Below are 16,386 nucleotides of genomic sequence, written 5' to 3' on the forward strand. Positions count from 1 at the left end.
TTGGCAGACCACTTAATTATTTTTCTGCCTGTTGCAGCAATTGCAGTGCACTGTGGTAGTTGCTGTATTATTTTTAATTGCATTTTTGCAGACCACCGTAAACTAGCTTAATGAAGCTTGTCCACGGACCACAAATTGGGAATTAACACCAGGGGAGGCTGGTCCATTAGTGTGAATGCGCCCTGACCCACCAACCTCAGTCTGCCCTTAGCCAGCCCACACCTGTCTGTCTTTCACCCTACCATTCCCATGAGTACTAGCCACTACTGGCTAATGGTAAGAGGTCAATTTGGCCCTCCCTCTCAGACACTGCATGTAAGGGATCACACTGTGTAGCCCCAACACGTCAGCTATGCCTCCCCTGGTTGTATGCTTCAGGATCATATAAAGGGGAATCTACACGGGGGTGGGGATCCTGGGCCACTCACGAACCCACCTCACATAAAGGAGCTCTGCACATCTACTCCTCAATATGCAATTAAATGCTGCTCAAGTAAATGTTCAATATGCAAGCTAGCCTTTGCCCTGTAACCCATTATTTCTTTGCAAGGTGGCCCACAAGTTGTTGCTACTCAGCACAGGCAAAGCAAGTTGTTTTGTTCTAAGGGACTTTTAGCAGGACAAATGTCGTGACCACTTGATGGCGCCAAATGCCACCTGGCGTGCTGGGTGTCAGGACCGACATCTGTTTACTGAAAAGAGTGAATGCCAAGTTTTGAAAGTAGGCACTGCCAAGTATTAGACATTAAATGAAAGCAATTTCAGGAAGCAGCTCCCTGTTTTACAGTGAGAGATGGAGAAGTCCATATATTTTATTTTCCATTCTGTTTGCACGCCTTTCTATTGCTTCGGTTCCACAAGAGACAGAAGGATGCTAAAATCAGACAATGGCTGTACATACGCTAACCCAGTTATAGCACTGAAATGCAGTTTTCTTAATCCACAATAGTTTGTGCTTGTCCTCAACAAGAAGTCTTTTCAGGGGTGGAAAAATATGCACCAGCTGATATGCACCTGTCCTGCCCTCCCCTTCATTATTTTTCTCTAGCCCAGCACAACATCTGGAGGGTTCTACACTGGCTACTCCTGTTTTTAAAAAGCAGCCATCCCGATATACTCAAAAGCGGGACTCAAAAATTACCTACGTATACTAGCGGCACCAGTGTTAGCACCACAGGCAATAGTACTGGTACCTGGCGGGTAAACAAGGTATAGGTAAAAAATAGCACCAGCACCTGGCAGTACTCTACTGGTAACACTGGTGCTACCACTGGTAATGTGGAAGCAAATTTGAATCCTGCTGCCACTGAGCAAATAGATAGATTCTGAATACATACAGGTGAAACTCAGAAAATTAGAATATCGTCGAAAAGTGCATTTATTTCAGTAATGCAACTTATTGTTGTTGTTTTTTCTTTTAATTTTTACAAATGCTTTCTTTTGGAAATTCCACAGTAATAAAACAAATAGTTACAATAATACAAAAATAAGCATTGCTATTACATTTCATTAATAACATTCCATTTATAATTGACCCGCCTAACAACAAATAATTACAATTAAGGCTTGACATATCTTGCTTTGCATGTCATGCATCTATCTCATATATTGGTTTCACCTTTTAAGTTGCATTACTGAAACAAATGCACTTTTCGACGATATTCTAATTTTCCGAGTTTCACCTGTACAGTATAGTAGGGGAGGTGCTGAGACTTTTGGACGCAGACACAGATGTGCAAACCGCCCAGCCTCCCTCTCTTTGGGTCCCCATGGTACTATGTATGTCAGTGAGAGGAGGGGCGGTATCCCCCCTCCCAGCCACCCACACGCGATTTCCCTGCCTGCTGGTCGGCACAGCCCGCCAGAGAGAGTTTGCCGGGGGGGGTGGGCGGGCTGGGGGAGTCCCTGCCCGGTGATTGGCTCTTCCGCGGGGCCAGTAGCCCTGGCCGGGCTCGGCGCCTGCAGCCAATCGGGAGGCGGGGACTGTGGGGCTCGGGAATGCAGCGGCGCTCGTGGAGGCGCCGGGTGTGGAGCGAGCGGCGGGTTGAGCTCGCGCGCATCCTGGGCGCCGTTCCGGTTCGACGATGCGCCCGGCGCTGCGCGCGCTCGGGCTGCTCCAGCTGCTCCAGCACCTGGATCTCGCCAGTGGCCAGACGGGTAAGTGGCCGAGGCGGCAGAGGGAGTGGGAGCCGGGCTAGGAAACTCCTGCCGGTGGGACGCAGGAGAGGCGGCGGAGCTCGCAGGCGGCGGCGCCGTCCGGGTAGGACTTGGCAGAAGGGGCAAGGAGTTGGGAGAGGCGGCGATGGGAAGCCAAGCCAACATTGTAAATGCTAAGTGAAGCTACGCCTGTTGCCGGCACAAGAAAAGGCGCTCCAGAAGACCGATAAGCGCACAGTCTTGAAATCAGGGGGCACTTCCAAGCTGGTTCGCTGCTTTCGGGCGGGCTGCAATCTTACATGGCAAATTCCGGTTGCCCAATTGCAGCTGATGGGGAGATCTTGCGCAACAAACCCGCTTCTCGAAAACATCCGATTTTGTTTTATTTTTATGCCTGAGCGGGGATAAGGAAAGTGGCTGCTGGGAAGCGTTGGACGCACTTGCAGTGATGCAACCTCGTCTAACCTCCCTGACGGATGCTCGTTTCATAGAGTCATAGAACTGTGTAGAGTTGGAAGGGATCCCAAGGGTCATCTAGTCCAACCCCCTGCAATGCAGGAATGTCGACTGAAGCATCCATGACAGATGGTCATTCAACCTCTGCTTGAAAACCTCCAAGGAAGGAGGGATTTCAATATATATCCAAGTCGTCCAATCTCCCTGCAATGGAACCAGGATGAATGTTCACTATGCTTCACTGTCTGGAAGCAACCTAAGATGGAGATCTTGTGGCCAGGATGGTAGCTCTCATCATCCCTGACCATTGGCTACTCTGGCTGGGGCTGAACATCAAGGGCCACAGTTTGTCCTTATCCTCCTCCTCCCTGCTGAGTTCTCCAAGGGCAACGCTGAAACTAAGGTGGAGGAAACTGAGAGCGAGTGCCTTCGCCCCACTAGAACTGGGTAGACTGAGGGAAGAGGGAGGCGGAGGCGGAGGCTGGTGGAGCACTGCCCCCTTTGTCCAAATGAGTCTCCATGGGCTAATTGTTAGAAGAAACTTCCTCATGGTATGACTTAGTGCTTTGCAAAGTGGCAGACACTCCTTCACTGGAGGGGCTTTTAAAGCAGAATCTGGATAGCCATTTGTCATGGGTGCGCTTGTTCTATCCCACGTTGCAGTTCTTGCCCTGAGCAAGGAACTGAACCAGACAAACTCAGAAACCTCTCCCAACTCTAGCGGTACTGGTCAACTGAGTTTCACCCAGAGCAGACCTATTGAAGTGAATGAACAGGACGGAGTTAGGTCCATTCGTTTCAACAGATCCCCTCTGAGTAACACTGAGTTGTGTACTGCCCTATGTTTCTTTGTTATCTGGAAGACATGGTTCGGTGGCAGTAAGTTTCACCCGTGGGTGGGGTGGGGTGAGCCAGAAATGGTAGGCGAATCATTTTTGCAGGTGGGAGTCCTATGGCAATGTCAAAAGTGTGCAAGCTGCTCTCTAGGTTCCGTTGCTCAAAGTGTGCATTAAAAAAAACTTTTCTATGCTTCCATAGACAAAAGAATAAAAATGGGATCGGATTTAGCGTGGCATCTTCACCCCACATGTCCCTTTCACAAAGATAAGTTGGCTGGCAATGGGTGGGTGTGAGATGGCGGACAGAGTTGGCTTGGCTGGGTTGGGGGGGGTCGCATATGTGATGTCGTGCACACGCAGCGACCCCCCCCCCAATGCTGGGTGCAATTCAGCGCTGCCCATTCTATTAGGGAAATGTGTAATGCAGGTCTGAAGCCATGACTATGGGGCGATAATTTCCCAGGCCGGCCTTTGCCAACCTTTGGCCCTCCAGATGCTTTGGACTACAACTCCCATCAGCCCTAGCCAGCACTCATTCCCTTCAGCTGATGGCGGTTGTAGTCCAAAACATCTGCGGGAACTTGGCTTGGCGAAGTTTCTGGCCTAGGCTCTCATTCCAGATGGCAGCACTAAGAGGATCTGTGGAGCTTAGGGTTAAACAGCTGGGCAAATCTTAGAGGCTTCTGCTTGCAGTCCCTGTTTTCTTATTCCTGTCCCCTTCAGAGCTTGTAAGCTTATTTGAAGAGCTGCACAGCTCAGTGAATGATACTCAGCTGCAATCGCAGACAACAAACTAGGGGTGGGGAACCTATGGCCCTCAAATCCTGCAGGACTATAGCTGCATGCACACCATTCATTTACAGCCCATTCCCTCTCCCAAGAAGCCTGGGAGCTGTAGTTTAGCCTTCAGAGAGCTACAATTCCCAACAGCCTTAATAAAACTACATTTCCCAGGATCCCCCCCCCCGGATGGCGGGGTGAAGTGTGCTTCATGTGTATCATATATCTGAAGAAGTGTGCATGCACAACACAAAAGCTCATACCTATGACAAACTGAGTTGGTCTCTAAGGTGCTACTGGAAGGCTTTTTATTTTATTTTATGTATAGACAACCTATGTCTCCCATCATCCCTGATAACTGTTTGTAGCTGATGGAAATTGCAACAAGTTACACGGAGTCATGGATTCCCCCTCCCCTGCTATGCACTTACCTGGCAAGCAGTGCAGATACCTGAAAAGTGTTGACTCCTGAATCTTGGGCAGCAGAATGGCATAGATGGGGAAGCCCAGCCCCTTCTCTAGCTGGCCTTCTAGAAAAGAAAACGCCATGGCGGATCTCTCCTGTGAACATGCTGTCAATACAAAAACTCAATATGGATGGAAATGGGGTCACCTATGAAGAAATCATTGTAAAAACAAATGAGTTAAAACCTTATGATCAAATTTAAGAGCGACTTACGGGATGGCTACAATATCATCAAGTTAACGATTTGTTTAATAAAGATAAAAGAAATTGGGGATTTGAAGAAAAAAAGTCAAAATTTCAAATTGAATTGCTGGGGAATGGAGGCAAAGTGTTATCGAAAATGTATAATTTGTTACTAGATTGGTATACCATGGATGAGATTGAGATTGTAAAAGAAGTAATGATCAAATGGGCAATTGATTTTGGGCACAATATCTAGCTGGTCTTTTGGACCCATTTCAGGCCACCCACCCTCTTCAACACTTGAGTGTTGTCATCTGGCAGAGGCATGTCTTAGAACTTTGATAATGTCTCTTGGTTGCCTGGATAGAGGCAGAGAGAGAAGGGGGTGAGCATGTGTTGTAGAAACCAGCTTAGCATACAAAGATAAAATTCACATCCATTGCTGTCATAGATTGGTTGGATGCAGAGGAACACTATTTATTTATTTATTTATTTATTTATTTATTTAGGTGTACACACCACTATTTGTCTGTAAAAGCAAAATAAAAAAAATCCTTCAGTAGCACCTTAAAGACCAACTAAGTTTTTATTTTGGTATGAGCTTTTGTGTGCATGCACACTTCTTCAGATACACTTGAAACAGAAGTGTCAGACCCTTATATATATACAGAGGGTGGTGGGGGTGGGTGGGAATGGGTGATGGGCTGGTGGGAATGGTAAACCTGTAGATGGCTGTTAACGACTGCTGATGACTGCAATTAGTCCTGGGGGGGGGGAGCAAGGGCTGAGGCACTAAAGAAAGCTTGATCATGCATAATGAGATAAGAATCCGATGTCTTTATTCATCCCAGGTGGCTCCATGGTTTTAAGCTTGGTAATGAGTTCCAATTCAGCAACTTCTCTTTCCAGTCTGTTCCTGAAATTTCTCTGTAATAAAACAGCTGCTTTGAGATCTTGTATAGAATGTCCTGGGAGATTGAAGTGTTCTCCTACTGGTTTCTCTGTCTTATGGTTCCTGATGTCAGACCTTTGGCGTAGGGTTTGGCCTGTTTGTCCAATATAGAGAGCTGTAAAAGAAACCTCAAAGCAGTTTACGAAGAGGTGGGTGCTGGTGGGGGGATAAAATCATTGGTGGGGGGAAACAGTTCAAAACAACGAGTTGAATAATTCTGAAAGACTTTAAAGCAGCAATAAACTGCTGCAATAAACTGAATGAAGCAATCTCCGCAATATGGTTTTCAGTTCCTATTGAAAGTTTTCAGGTTGAATTTCAGCTGTCTGGAAAACTTTTGCTCAATAAAGTCTGACATGTTTGTGCTTCACAAGTTGAACCTACAAGCAGAGGAATCTCTGCAAAGGGCTACAGGCAGCCATGCTGATCCTAATAAATTGTGTATTGTGCTATGTGCTGCTGCTGCTGCCTCCCTCTCTCCCTCTCTCTTGTCCTTGCATTTTTGGACCCTTCCACAAAGAAGCCGGTCCCTCAATATTCTTGAGTGGATGCCCATGCAAATAGGACTGCTTTAAATCGATGCTTCTGCTCATCCAATGGCTTTAAAAGAACTTATAATTTTAATAAATGAGGAGGAGGATTTCAGCATCACCAGCAACCATAAGAAGACAATAGATACTCCTGATAGGTATAGATGTCTACACACAAACACACACACACACACACACACACACAGAGAGAGAGAGAGAGAGAGAGAGAGAGAGACGCCATCAAGCCAACATAAAGATGATCTTCAAGTGGTGCTTCACATCACTTCTGGGAACCACAGCAAATAAATTGCAAAATAACCCTTCTATATACTCATCTCAAAAAAACGAACCAAGCACAGTGGCCATGGTGAAATTTTATTCCTCTGTCTCTCTCTCTCTCTGTGTGTGTGTAAAATATTAGTCCTGAGGTTTTAGGTCTTAATCCAAAAGGAAGTACTCCCCACCCCCACCCACCCCGGTAGCATCTGTTGTATTTTGTCTTCTCCACATCCTGTTGAAAAATATACCGCCTGGAATTTGCTCACCAACATGGTAATGTCTTTCTGCTGAATGAGCTCCAGAAAAATGCAATGACTTTTGCACTGGGAACCTTCAATATCTGAGTTGTGTCTAATTTCTTTATAAGTGGTTTTTGTTTGGATTTTTGCTTATGTTTTTTTGGCAGTGAAATGTCCTGGGAATTGTGACTCCATCTTCTAACATGGAATTTCCCGTTGCTTCCCTCCAACATAGTTATGGAAAGTGGGGGGGTTTGGGGGGGGGGAGGTGCTGTTAATGCCAGGTCAGGGATGTAGCAGCCATCCATCCATAAGAGCAGATCCAGAAAATGAGAGGATGGGCTGTATCACTACTGCTGTTATCATCTAGCAAGCTTGTACCCAGCATTGCTCAGAAATTCTACGACACTAAAAAAAATCACTCCAGTTTTGAAATCAGTGGTTAAAATCAGAGCAGTTTTGAACGGTTCAGTCCTTCATCTTGATTCACAGCGGTGTGCAAATGTATCCAAACATAGAGAGAAACCTGCTCTTTGATGTCACAAAGCATCATTTTTCTTAAGAAGTGTCTAAATGCATAGTCTCTGAAAAATTGGCTTGTTTTGCCTTCAGAGCAATGATATTAAGGAGTAAAGTTTGGGGGATAGTAAGTTAAATTCTTCATGGGAGCAAACTCTTATCTGACAGAATGTCTGGTTTTAATAATTGTTTTAACTGTGGAATGTATTTTATTCTGTTTTATTTAGTTTATCTTTTGTAATGGCTCTGTTGCATAGCAACAAATAACTTTCCAAAATATGTACTGCAGTATATTTCATTTCTGAATGGCTTACCACGAGGCATCCCAAAGTGATTTCCACTACAGTAAAAATGTATATAGAAAAACCTGCATGTGTAAAAACAGTTTCAACATTTGCATATATAAAAAACCAATTAAAACCAATAGTAAACAGTTTAACCACAACATCATATATATTAAATAAATTCAGATCCACACAGATACCAACTTTCTCTGACTTTGGACCACTGCAAAACACAGAGGGAAGGTAAATGGCATTTCTGTGCGCTGCTCTGGTTCGCCAGAAGCATCTTAGTCATGCTGGCCACATGACCTGGAAGCTGTACACCAGCTCCCTCGGCTAATAATGCGAGATGAGCGCCGCAACCCCAGAGTCGGTCACGACTGGACCTAATGGTCAAGGGTCCCATTACCTTTACTCCACTGCCACCACAAATCTCTGCCCCCATAACCTGATGATTGTTCAAGCATGGGAGAAACCCTCCATCCCACTGCAGGGCTTTCTTTCTGCTTTCTGCTTACAGCTTTTTATAAGGTTTTGAACAAAAGAGAAAGGTGGGCGGAATCCACTGTTCACACCTGGCTGATGCTCACTGGGACTGGTAAGGCAGAAACAGTATGTGGAGCCAGAGCCTCAAGCATCCATGGCAGATGACCATCCAACCTCTGCTTAAAAGCCTCCAAGGAAAGAGAGTCTGCAACCTCCCAGGTCATCTGGAAGCTACTCTCGGAAACCTCAGGCAGCATGGCCAGTGGTCAGGGATGATTATAGTCCAACATCTGGGGACTGCTGAAGAACATTGGGAGATGGTAGCAGGACTATAGGTTGGGCTGCATGGACCAGCTGGGTGACAACCTGCTGGCTCCCTCCCCAAGTTCAGACCTCCCATCTCTCCATGTCCTCCCCAAACAGTTCTCAGAGTATACCCAAATCAGCCACCTCTTGTTTCTATATTGCTTCGTATTTTTAAAACAATTTCTTGTGTTGTGCTCATTATCAAGCACTCATTATCCAGTCTAGTTTCCCTGCTGGTGTTCTTCCACTGTTTTTCTCTCCCATCCCTGCTGAACACGGGCAGAGTAAATACTTTATTGGACCTTTCATCTTCATGCACTTGCCAGAGAGAGAGGGAGGGAGAGAGAGCTAGAGAGAGAAGGCGTCCACCCGCAATGTTGTACAGCTAAGAAGGAAGCTGATAACCAGCAAAGCCAGAAACTTGTGGAATTGTAGGAAATCTTTGGCCAAGCAGATTACCCTCTCCCTCTCCCAGGCCCTTGATTAAACTCTAACCCGACTCATAATCTCATTCATCTGCATCTTCAATCAGGATAGTGGGCCATAGTCTAAAACCAATTCCCATAAATACCTTACTCCCCGACCAAAGACAATTATGTTTACACACACACACATACACATACACACACACACACACACACAGAGAGAGAGAGAGAGAGAGAGAGAGAGAGAGAGAGAGAGACTGCCTTTTGCTTAAAAAAGTAGATGGACCAATGATCAGATAGTAGACAGAACTGAGAGCTCTTACCTGTCAAAGGGATTGTGTGTAATACAAGATTTTGTATCTCTAAACATGATAAAGCATCACAGCTCTGCATTAAAACAGTGCAAGTATTGCATACTAAAAGATTGCCCTCTGCAAAAAAATTGCAACTGACGGAATGACAAAGGTGTACTTTAACAGGTCATGCCCTGTGTTTTAATCATAGAATCATCTGATGCAGCCTTCCCCAACCTAATGCACTCCAGATATTATTTGACTCTAGCTTCCATCAGCCCCAGCCAGGGTGGCCAATTGTCAGGGATTGTGGGAGTTGTAGTCCATGGACATAGGAAGGCTACCTTCTACTGAGTCAGACCACTAATCTATCTAGCTCAGCTTTGTCTATATTAACTGACAGTTGCTCTCCAAGTTTTCAGGCCGTGGGGAATTTTCCACCTCTATCTGGAGATGCTGGGGGGTTGAACACGCAGAACAGACGCTCTGTCGCTGAGCTCCCACCCTTCCCCTTCTGAATGGCCACAGGTCAGTAGCAGAACATCTCGAGGGCCATAGCTTCTCCACCCCCAAATTAGAAACCCCCTGTTGAAAAGGTAGGAGAGAAACACAATATGCCATTTTCCCTTAACCATCCTGTTTGGGAGAAAGCTTCAAAGCTGCAACCAGGTACACACTTCATTTGGGAACAAGCCCCAATGTACTAATAAACAGGATCTTATCTAGATCTCTGATCAAGTTGACCGAGGCCTGGACCAAGCATGTGATGGTGGGGGAGTAGAGTGGGCTTTGATATATTCCTAGCCAGTTGCATTTTTAAATACTGTACCGGTAAAATGATGGGGTTTATGTTCTAAGAGGCTAAAAGGAATTGTAGGAGAAAATTAAGCAAACTGAGGGCTTATCCGGTTTGTGTTGCCGATTTCCCCTGGGAAAATTTGCAGTTTAGCGCTGAATGGTCACTGCAGTAGATAGTTATGGGAGAGCAGAAAGATGAAGGTAGTTGATCCCAGCTAAGCCAATAGAGGGGGCCTTACTGAGTGGTAGAACACCTGCTTTGCATGCAGAAGGTCCCAGGTTCAAGACTGGGAAAATGAGATTGGAGGTGGTAGGAACATCGTGTGCTGTTGGTCCATTTAGCTCAGTACTGTCTACACTGACTGGCAGCAGCTCTCCAAAATTTTAGGCAGCATTCTCTCACAGGCCTAATGAGAGATTCTGGGGTTCAAACCTGGGATCTTCTGCATGCAGAACAGATGCTACCCGCCACCAAGCTATGGCCCTTTCTCTTAATTTTCCCCATCATGACTAGTAGTCTACTAGTCATGCAGCCTGCAAAGGATCAGGTAACAAGTGATGGAGAAGCCCTCTGCCTGGAGAGCTGCTGCCAGTTAGAGTGGGCAATTCCTGAGTAGCTGGACAGATCGTTTGACCTGATGCAAAGCAGCTTCCTAAAGTGCTTGGCACTCAGTACAAAATAAACAAATTCCTTTAGTAGTACCTTAAAGACCAACTAAGTTTTTATTTTGGTATGAGCTTTCGTGTGCATGCACACTTCATCAGATACACAGTGTGCATGCACATGAAAGCTCATACCAAAATAAAAACTTAGTTGGTCTTTAAGGTGCTACTGAAGGAATTTTTTTATTTTGTTTCGACTCAGACCAACACGGCTACCTACCTGTAACTGGCACTCAGTACTTAGTGCTGGTGTACATCAGTCTTATCTCCTCGCCTTCCAGGGGATGGTTGTGGTCACTCGACGCTGACGCCTTACAGTGGGACTCTGACTTCCAAGAACTACCCCGGCACTTATCCCAACTTCACATCTTGCGAGTGGAGGATTCGCGGAGCTGCGGGGAGCTACCTCAGCCTGATCTTTGGAGACATGGACATTGAAGCCTCGGAGCAATGCAAATCCGGCTTCCTACTGCTTTCTTCCCCATCGGATGGAACTCGCTACGGTAAGGACAACCGTTTTGACTTCTCGGTCGTCAGGGTCTCAGGAGTCACGGAGAGCTTGGGGTCATGGGAGTGGAGCATACTCTGCAGAGAGGGGTCAGGAAGGGGAAACGGCACACGTCCTTTTCACATAGAGGTAAGAGGGAAAGACTGTGGCTCCGTGGGAGAGCACCCGCTCTGCGTGCAGAGGAGCTCTAGGTTCACTTCCTGGCAACTCCAGGTAGGACTAGGAATGTCCCTTCCATGAAACCCTAGAAAGCCACTACCAATCAGTGCAGACCAATGGTCTTCAACCAGTCCAGACCTCAGACTCCCACATTCATGTATCCCCTTTCGATTTATGCTTAACAGCACTAGCAAGGCCCATTGTTAATCTCAAAATAGCAATCTCAAAATTCACAGGGCTTAGCATTGCCGCTAAATGAAAAGCAGCAAGGAGCTTCCCCTCTGGCCTAACCCTGTGTCCAGTGCCAGATTTACGTATAAGCTAAACAAGCTATAACTTAGGGCCCCACTCTCTTGGGGGCCACCAAAAAAATTAAAGGGAAAAAAACGGGATGTACATTTCCAAAATATAAGATAAAAATCAAATAAATTAAAACCTACATACATCAACAGTGTTTTGTGTTGTGTAGGCTCCTATGATGTAAGTAATGGGCCCCGCATGCTAGCCTGCTCCCTAAAATATCACTCGTTTGCTCATTTCTTATATATAGGGTGCCTGCATTCTGCATGTGCAAATGGCTTTAGATACCTACAGTGGTACCTCGACTTACGAATGACTTGACATCTGGGGGAAAACTGTGGCGGTTTTAGATAGGGTTGCTTCGACTTGCGAATTTTTCCGTTTTCAATGCATTCCTTTGGGAAATCGCATTTCCAGTGGCGTTTTCCGACTTACGAATTTTCCGACTTACGAAGGTGCCTTCGGAACGGATTAAATTCGTAAGTCGAGGCACCACTATATTAGGTCCATAAATTACCATATAGCATATATTCAACACAAAAAACAGCAGCAATTTGTTGTTGACAAAGGACAGCTGGACATATAAAGGGCCCCATTACCTTTAGTGGCTTAGGGCCTCATCAAACCTAAATCTGGCCCTGCCTATGTCTGGTTGCAGGGAGAGGGGTGAGTGTGGTGTGGCATGCCTGGTCCATCTAAGTCTCACCTGCTACAGCCAAGCTCCTGCCATCACTTCCTGGCCCCCCGGCTATTGCTATGATGGCAACTGCTAGGCATCTGAGCTACCCACCACAGTGGACCCTTATTCAGTCTCGTCCCCAGCATACTTCTATTCCGGGAGAAGTCTAAAAAGCCACAGAAACGGACTAAAACGTGAGCAGAGAGTGTCCCTGCTCCATAGACACATATAGTCTGGCATGGCTATAGGGAGGAATACGGCTGGCCAGAAATAAGTTTCTCTTTGAAAAAGGCTCTTGCCTTTCTCCTGCCATTTTGTTACAACAATTTAAGATTCAATGCTTAATGCAGTTAAAGCACATTATTGTCCCAGGAATAGGGTGGCCGTCCCCCACTCCCTTATCGGCTTGGAAAAACGAGAGACGAGAGGTGCTCAGTGAAACGAACCGGTCTTTTCCATCTCTGATTTCTATGGCTATTCAGACAGAAGAAGGGGAAACGTTGAATGATCTCCTGGCTGACCCTCTCATGTGTCGCTCTGGCAGAACACAAAGGGGTCTTCTCTTTGCAATATACATTTGGAGCTCCTGGCCCTTGTCCCTTCTTTGCTTCCTTGGCTGACAGTTCTTTTCCTGCTGCATCCTATAATTAACTTTGCTTCCTCTTGGCATAGGGACTTGCCAACCCTTTCCTTCACCCCTTGCCTCTCTGACTCCATCACCTCCGATTCCTGGCAGAGGCTGCTTTCTCTTTATTCTTTGGGAGAGACAGTTCCTGGAAGACATTTCCAAAGGTCATCCTTCCTTGCTTGCTTGCCTCCTTCCTTCTTTCAGTTTCCCTCTCTACAGACTGCTTCAAGGCCCATCCAATCTCCCTTTAAATCCATAAAATCTCTCCTAGGAAATCCTGAAAATATTTCAAGCACTGCTCCTTTGGGGGGGGGCAGACTTAATGAACTGGTGCGCACGCGCACACACACACCCCTGCTCCTTGCCTAAGTTCCCTCCATGTGGCCCATTTCCCATCTAGATATTTAAAAAGGCAGATCTATATTTGCCACCGCCCCCCATTCTATCACTTGATCCTGATCTAGGACATTACACTGAATGAACACACAGACACTCCTTTTCAGGCTATAGCTGTGCACATGTGTGAAGAAGCTTTAAAGTGGGCATGGATGGAGGTGCCTCCACACAGAAGTTTAATGTGGACTCGGTGCTGCTCGTCCCTGCACTTTTTTATAGTGTCCACATAGAATCATGGAACTGTAGAGCTGGAAGCGACTCCAAGTGTCTTCACGTCCAACCCCATGCAACTGCTGTTTAAAAACTGTAGGATGTGATACATAAATACGGTAGCAGTCAAGTACAACATTCCGTGTTTTCCTAGAGTGGACATGCGGGGGAATGTTTGGTCCAGCCAGTCGAAAACTTCCTGTTTCCTCCTGGCTGGGACATACTTCCTTTGCATGTGACTAGAGGTGGGCGTGACATTACCTGCCCAGGTAACAAAAGGACAAGACACGCAGCACACCCTCTCTCTTTGACTTCCTCTGTCGTTGGAGTAGCAGCTTTTAGCTAGAATTGCTCTGTTGGCTACACGCTACAATAAATTGTTGTGTGCCTATGGAATTTAGATTCCTGCAAGGAATTTATTTTCTTTAAAAAAGTTATTTATAATTTTCATTTATATAAATTACAACAATTATTTAACCATTGTCTTAACATTTTCAATTTTGACTCCCTTCCCCCTCTTTCCTACATTTATTTTCATCCTTTCCTGTACTCCAAATTGCTTTAGCTTACTCTTTTAATCGTCTATTCTCATATCTCATATATATTTTTAAAACTGCAGGTTTTTTACCAGAACCCTGCCAATGTCTTGATTTGTTTACAGTTCGTTTGTAAATACTCAACAAACAACTTCCATTCCTTTCTAAGAAGTTTGTTGTCTTGATTTCTTATTCTTCCGGTAAGTTTCACCATTTCTGCATACTCCATTAGTTTCTGTATCCATTTTTCTTTCATCGGGACCTCTTCATCCTTCCACTTTTGGTCAAATAACATTCTTGCAGCTGTAGTTGCATACATAAATAAATTTCTATCTGTTTGGATAGGTCTACAGTAATCTTATAATTCCCAGGATGTTATCTTAAACATCTTTTTTCAATTCATTTTATATCATTTCCCAATAAGCTTTAACCTTATTACAAGACCACCACATGTGAAAAGGTGCCTTCTTTCTCTTTACATTTCCAACACTTATTCAACTTTGATTTATGCATTTTTGTCAATCTACTAGGTGTTAGGTACCATCTATATAGCATTTTCATATATTTTTCTCTTAAAGCATAGCATAGCTGCCAAGTTTTCCCTTTTCTCGCGAGGAAGCCTATTCAGCATAAGGGAAAATCCCTTAAAAAAAGGGATAACTTGGCAGCTATGAAGCATAGTATGCTGTAAATTTTATATCCGTATTCTGTAATCGTTCACATGCTTCCATTTCTATATTATGATGAACATCTATTGCCCAGTGTAGATTTCACTTGTTCATCCTTTGTCTCCCATTCCAATAACACCTTATACATTTTAGACATCACTTTAACATTACAATTTAACAGGTCTCTCTCTAATTGTGATAGTTGTTCCCCGCATCATATCCTTTTAAAACATTTCAGTCAAATGATAATATTATAACCATGTTGTTAACATTCCTGGTAAATCCTTAAACTCTTTTAGTTTAAATTTTCCACCCTCCTCTCTTAGCAAATTTCTATAAGTTGCCCAGTTTTCCATCATATTTTTCTTTTTCACTGCTATGGCTTCCAAAGGTAAAGACAAAGTGGTGTTTTAATTTCCAATAAATTTTTATATTTGTCCCATATTCTATACAAATTTTTCCTAATTATATGGTTTGTAAAACCTTTATGTACTTTCACCTTTTCATTCCACAAATAAGTGTGCCAACCAAAAATATTATCATGACCATCCAAATCTAAAATATGCTGATTCTTCTATAGCAACCATTCCTTTAACCAGCACAGACAAGATGCTTCCTAATATAATCTCAGATCCAGCAGGGAGAAACTTCTTCTCTCTTTTGTGTGTATCAGTATTTTATATTTCATTCTCGGTTTTTTCCCTTGCCAGATATATTTAGAAATATATTTTTGCCATTTGTTGAAGCAATCTGTCTTGCTAATCACCAGTATTTTTTGCATGTTATTTCCATGAACAGATGAATTTTTACACACATGCATTGGCTGGAGAACTGCAATGCAAAATTCACAAAACTGTGCAAATTTCAAAGGATGTCTGTGTTATGATTCACACCTCATTTTGGGAATTAGGTATTGGGTTGGTTTTTCTTTAAATATGAAAGGAATTGACTTTCTCCTCCACCCCTACCAACCTTGCAGTGATTCTTCACTCAGCAGCTATAGTGTTCTCATTTTCTAGCAGGGGGGAAAAACAAAATAATTTTGACCTGATCTTGGTCCTACAGTTCCTGGAATGAAAAAGGGTTGGAATTCCTCTTTGCCTGCTTCCAAACACAACAACAATGGTTGAGTTTCCTCTTCTCTGAACAGAATTTCATGTTCCAAGAGAAGGTGCCCTCTGCCTGACTGCATGAATACCACCAAAGGAATCCTGTTGACTGAAAGACCCCAATGAACAGATGCTCAGGAAACTGCTGAAATGCCAGCTTCTGCCTGATAGTGTGAAGTATGTCAACTGAAGGGGAGGAACCACCAGGCATGCAGGAAGTGGTAGGAAATAAGCGGCCTCAGCATTCAAGACATTCATGAGCAGAGTTGTGCAAAATTGCAACAGGAAAACGAGGATGCAAACATGTAGCTCTACATCCCTGATACAGACTCGTGGTCTGGATTGTTAGAAAACAGCTCCCTGCATGGTTTTGCTTTCCTGTAACATGTGAGTTGGGATGAAGGTAATAGAGACAATCAACACGACTGTACAAAATAATCTTAAATTTGCAGAGGAAAAGATCCTTTTGAATGATATACCCAATACATGGAATCTAACAAAGGGACAATAGGAATGGATTCTCTGCACCCTTGCTACG

General features: G+C 44.5%; 1 protein-coding gene across 3 annotated transcripts in view; it reads left to right on the forward strand.

The window, feature by feature from the left end:
• Positions 1-2,010: 2,010 nt before the first annotated feature.
• LOC118087425 (discoidin, CUB and LCCL domain-containing protein 1) overlaps positions 2,011-16,386 on the forward strand; it is a 37,353-nt gene continuing 22,977 nt past the window's right edge. For 2 of the 3 annotated variants that reach the window (XM_035120049.3, XM_035120050.3), the window contains exons 1-2: positions 2,011-2,157; positions 10,937-11,158. In XM_035120049.3, coding sequence (XP_034975940.3) covers positions 2,085-2,157; positions 10,937-11,158 — 295 coding nt within the window. In that variant the 5' untranslated portion in view covers positions 2,011-2,084. Of the gene's footprint in view, positions 2,158-9,614; positions 9,723-10,936; positions 11,159-16,386 lie in introns of those variants that run through there. The other variant, XM_088672402.1, reaches the window with a different exon arrangement.

The sequence above is a fragment of the Zootoca vivipara genome, chromosome 6 (assembly GCF_965207765.1).
Source record: "Zootoca vivipara chromosome 6, rZooViv2.hap1.1, whole genome shotgun sequence".
Classification (NCBI taxonomy): domain Eukaryota; kingdom Metazoa; phylum Chordata; class Lepidosauria; order Squamata; family Lacertidae; genus Zootoca; species Zootoca vivipara.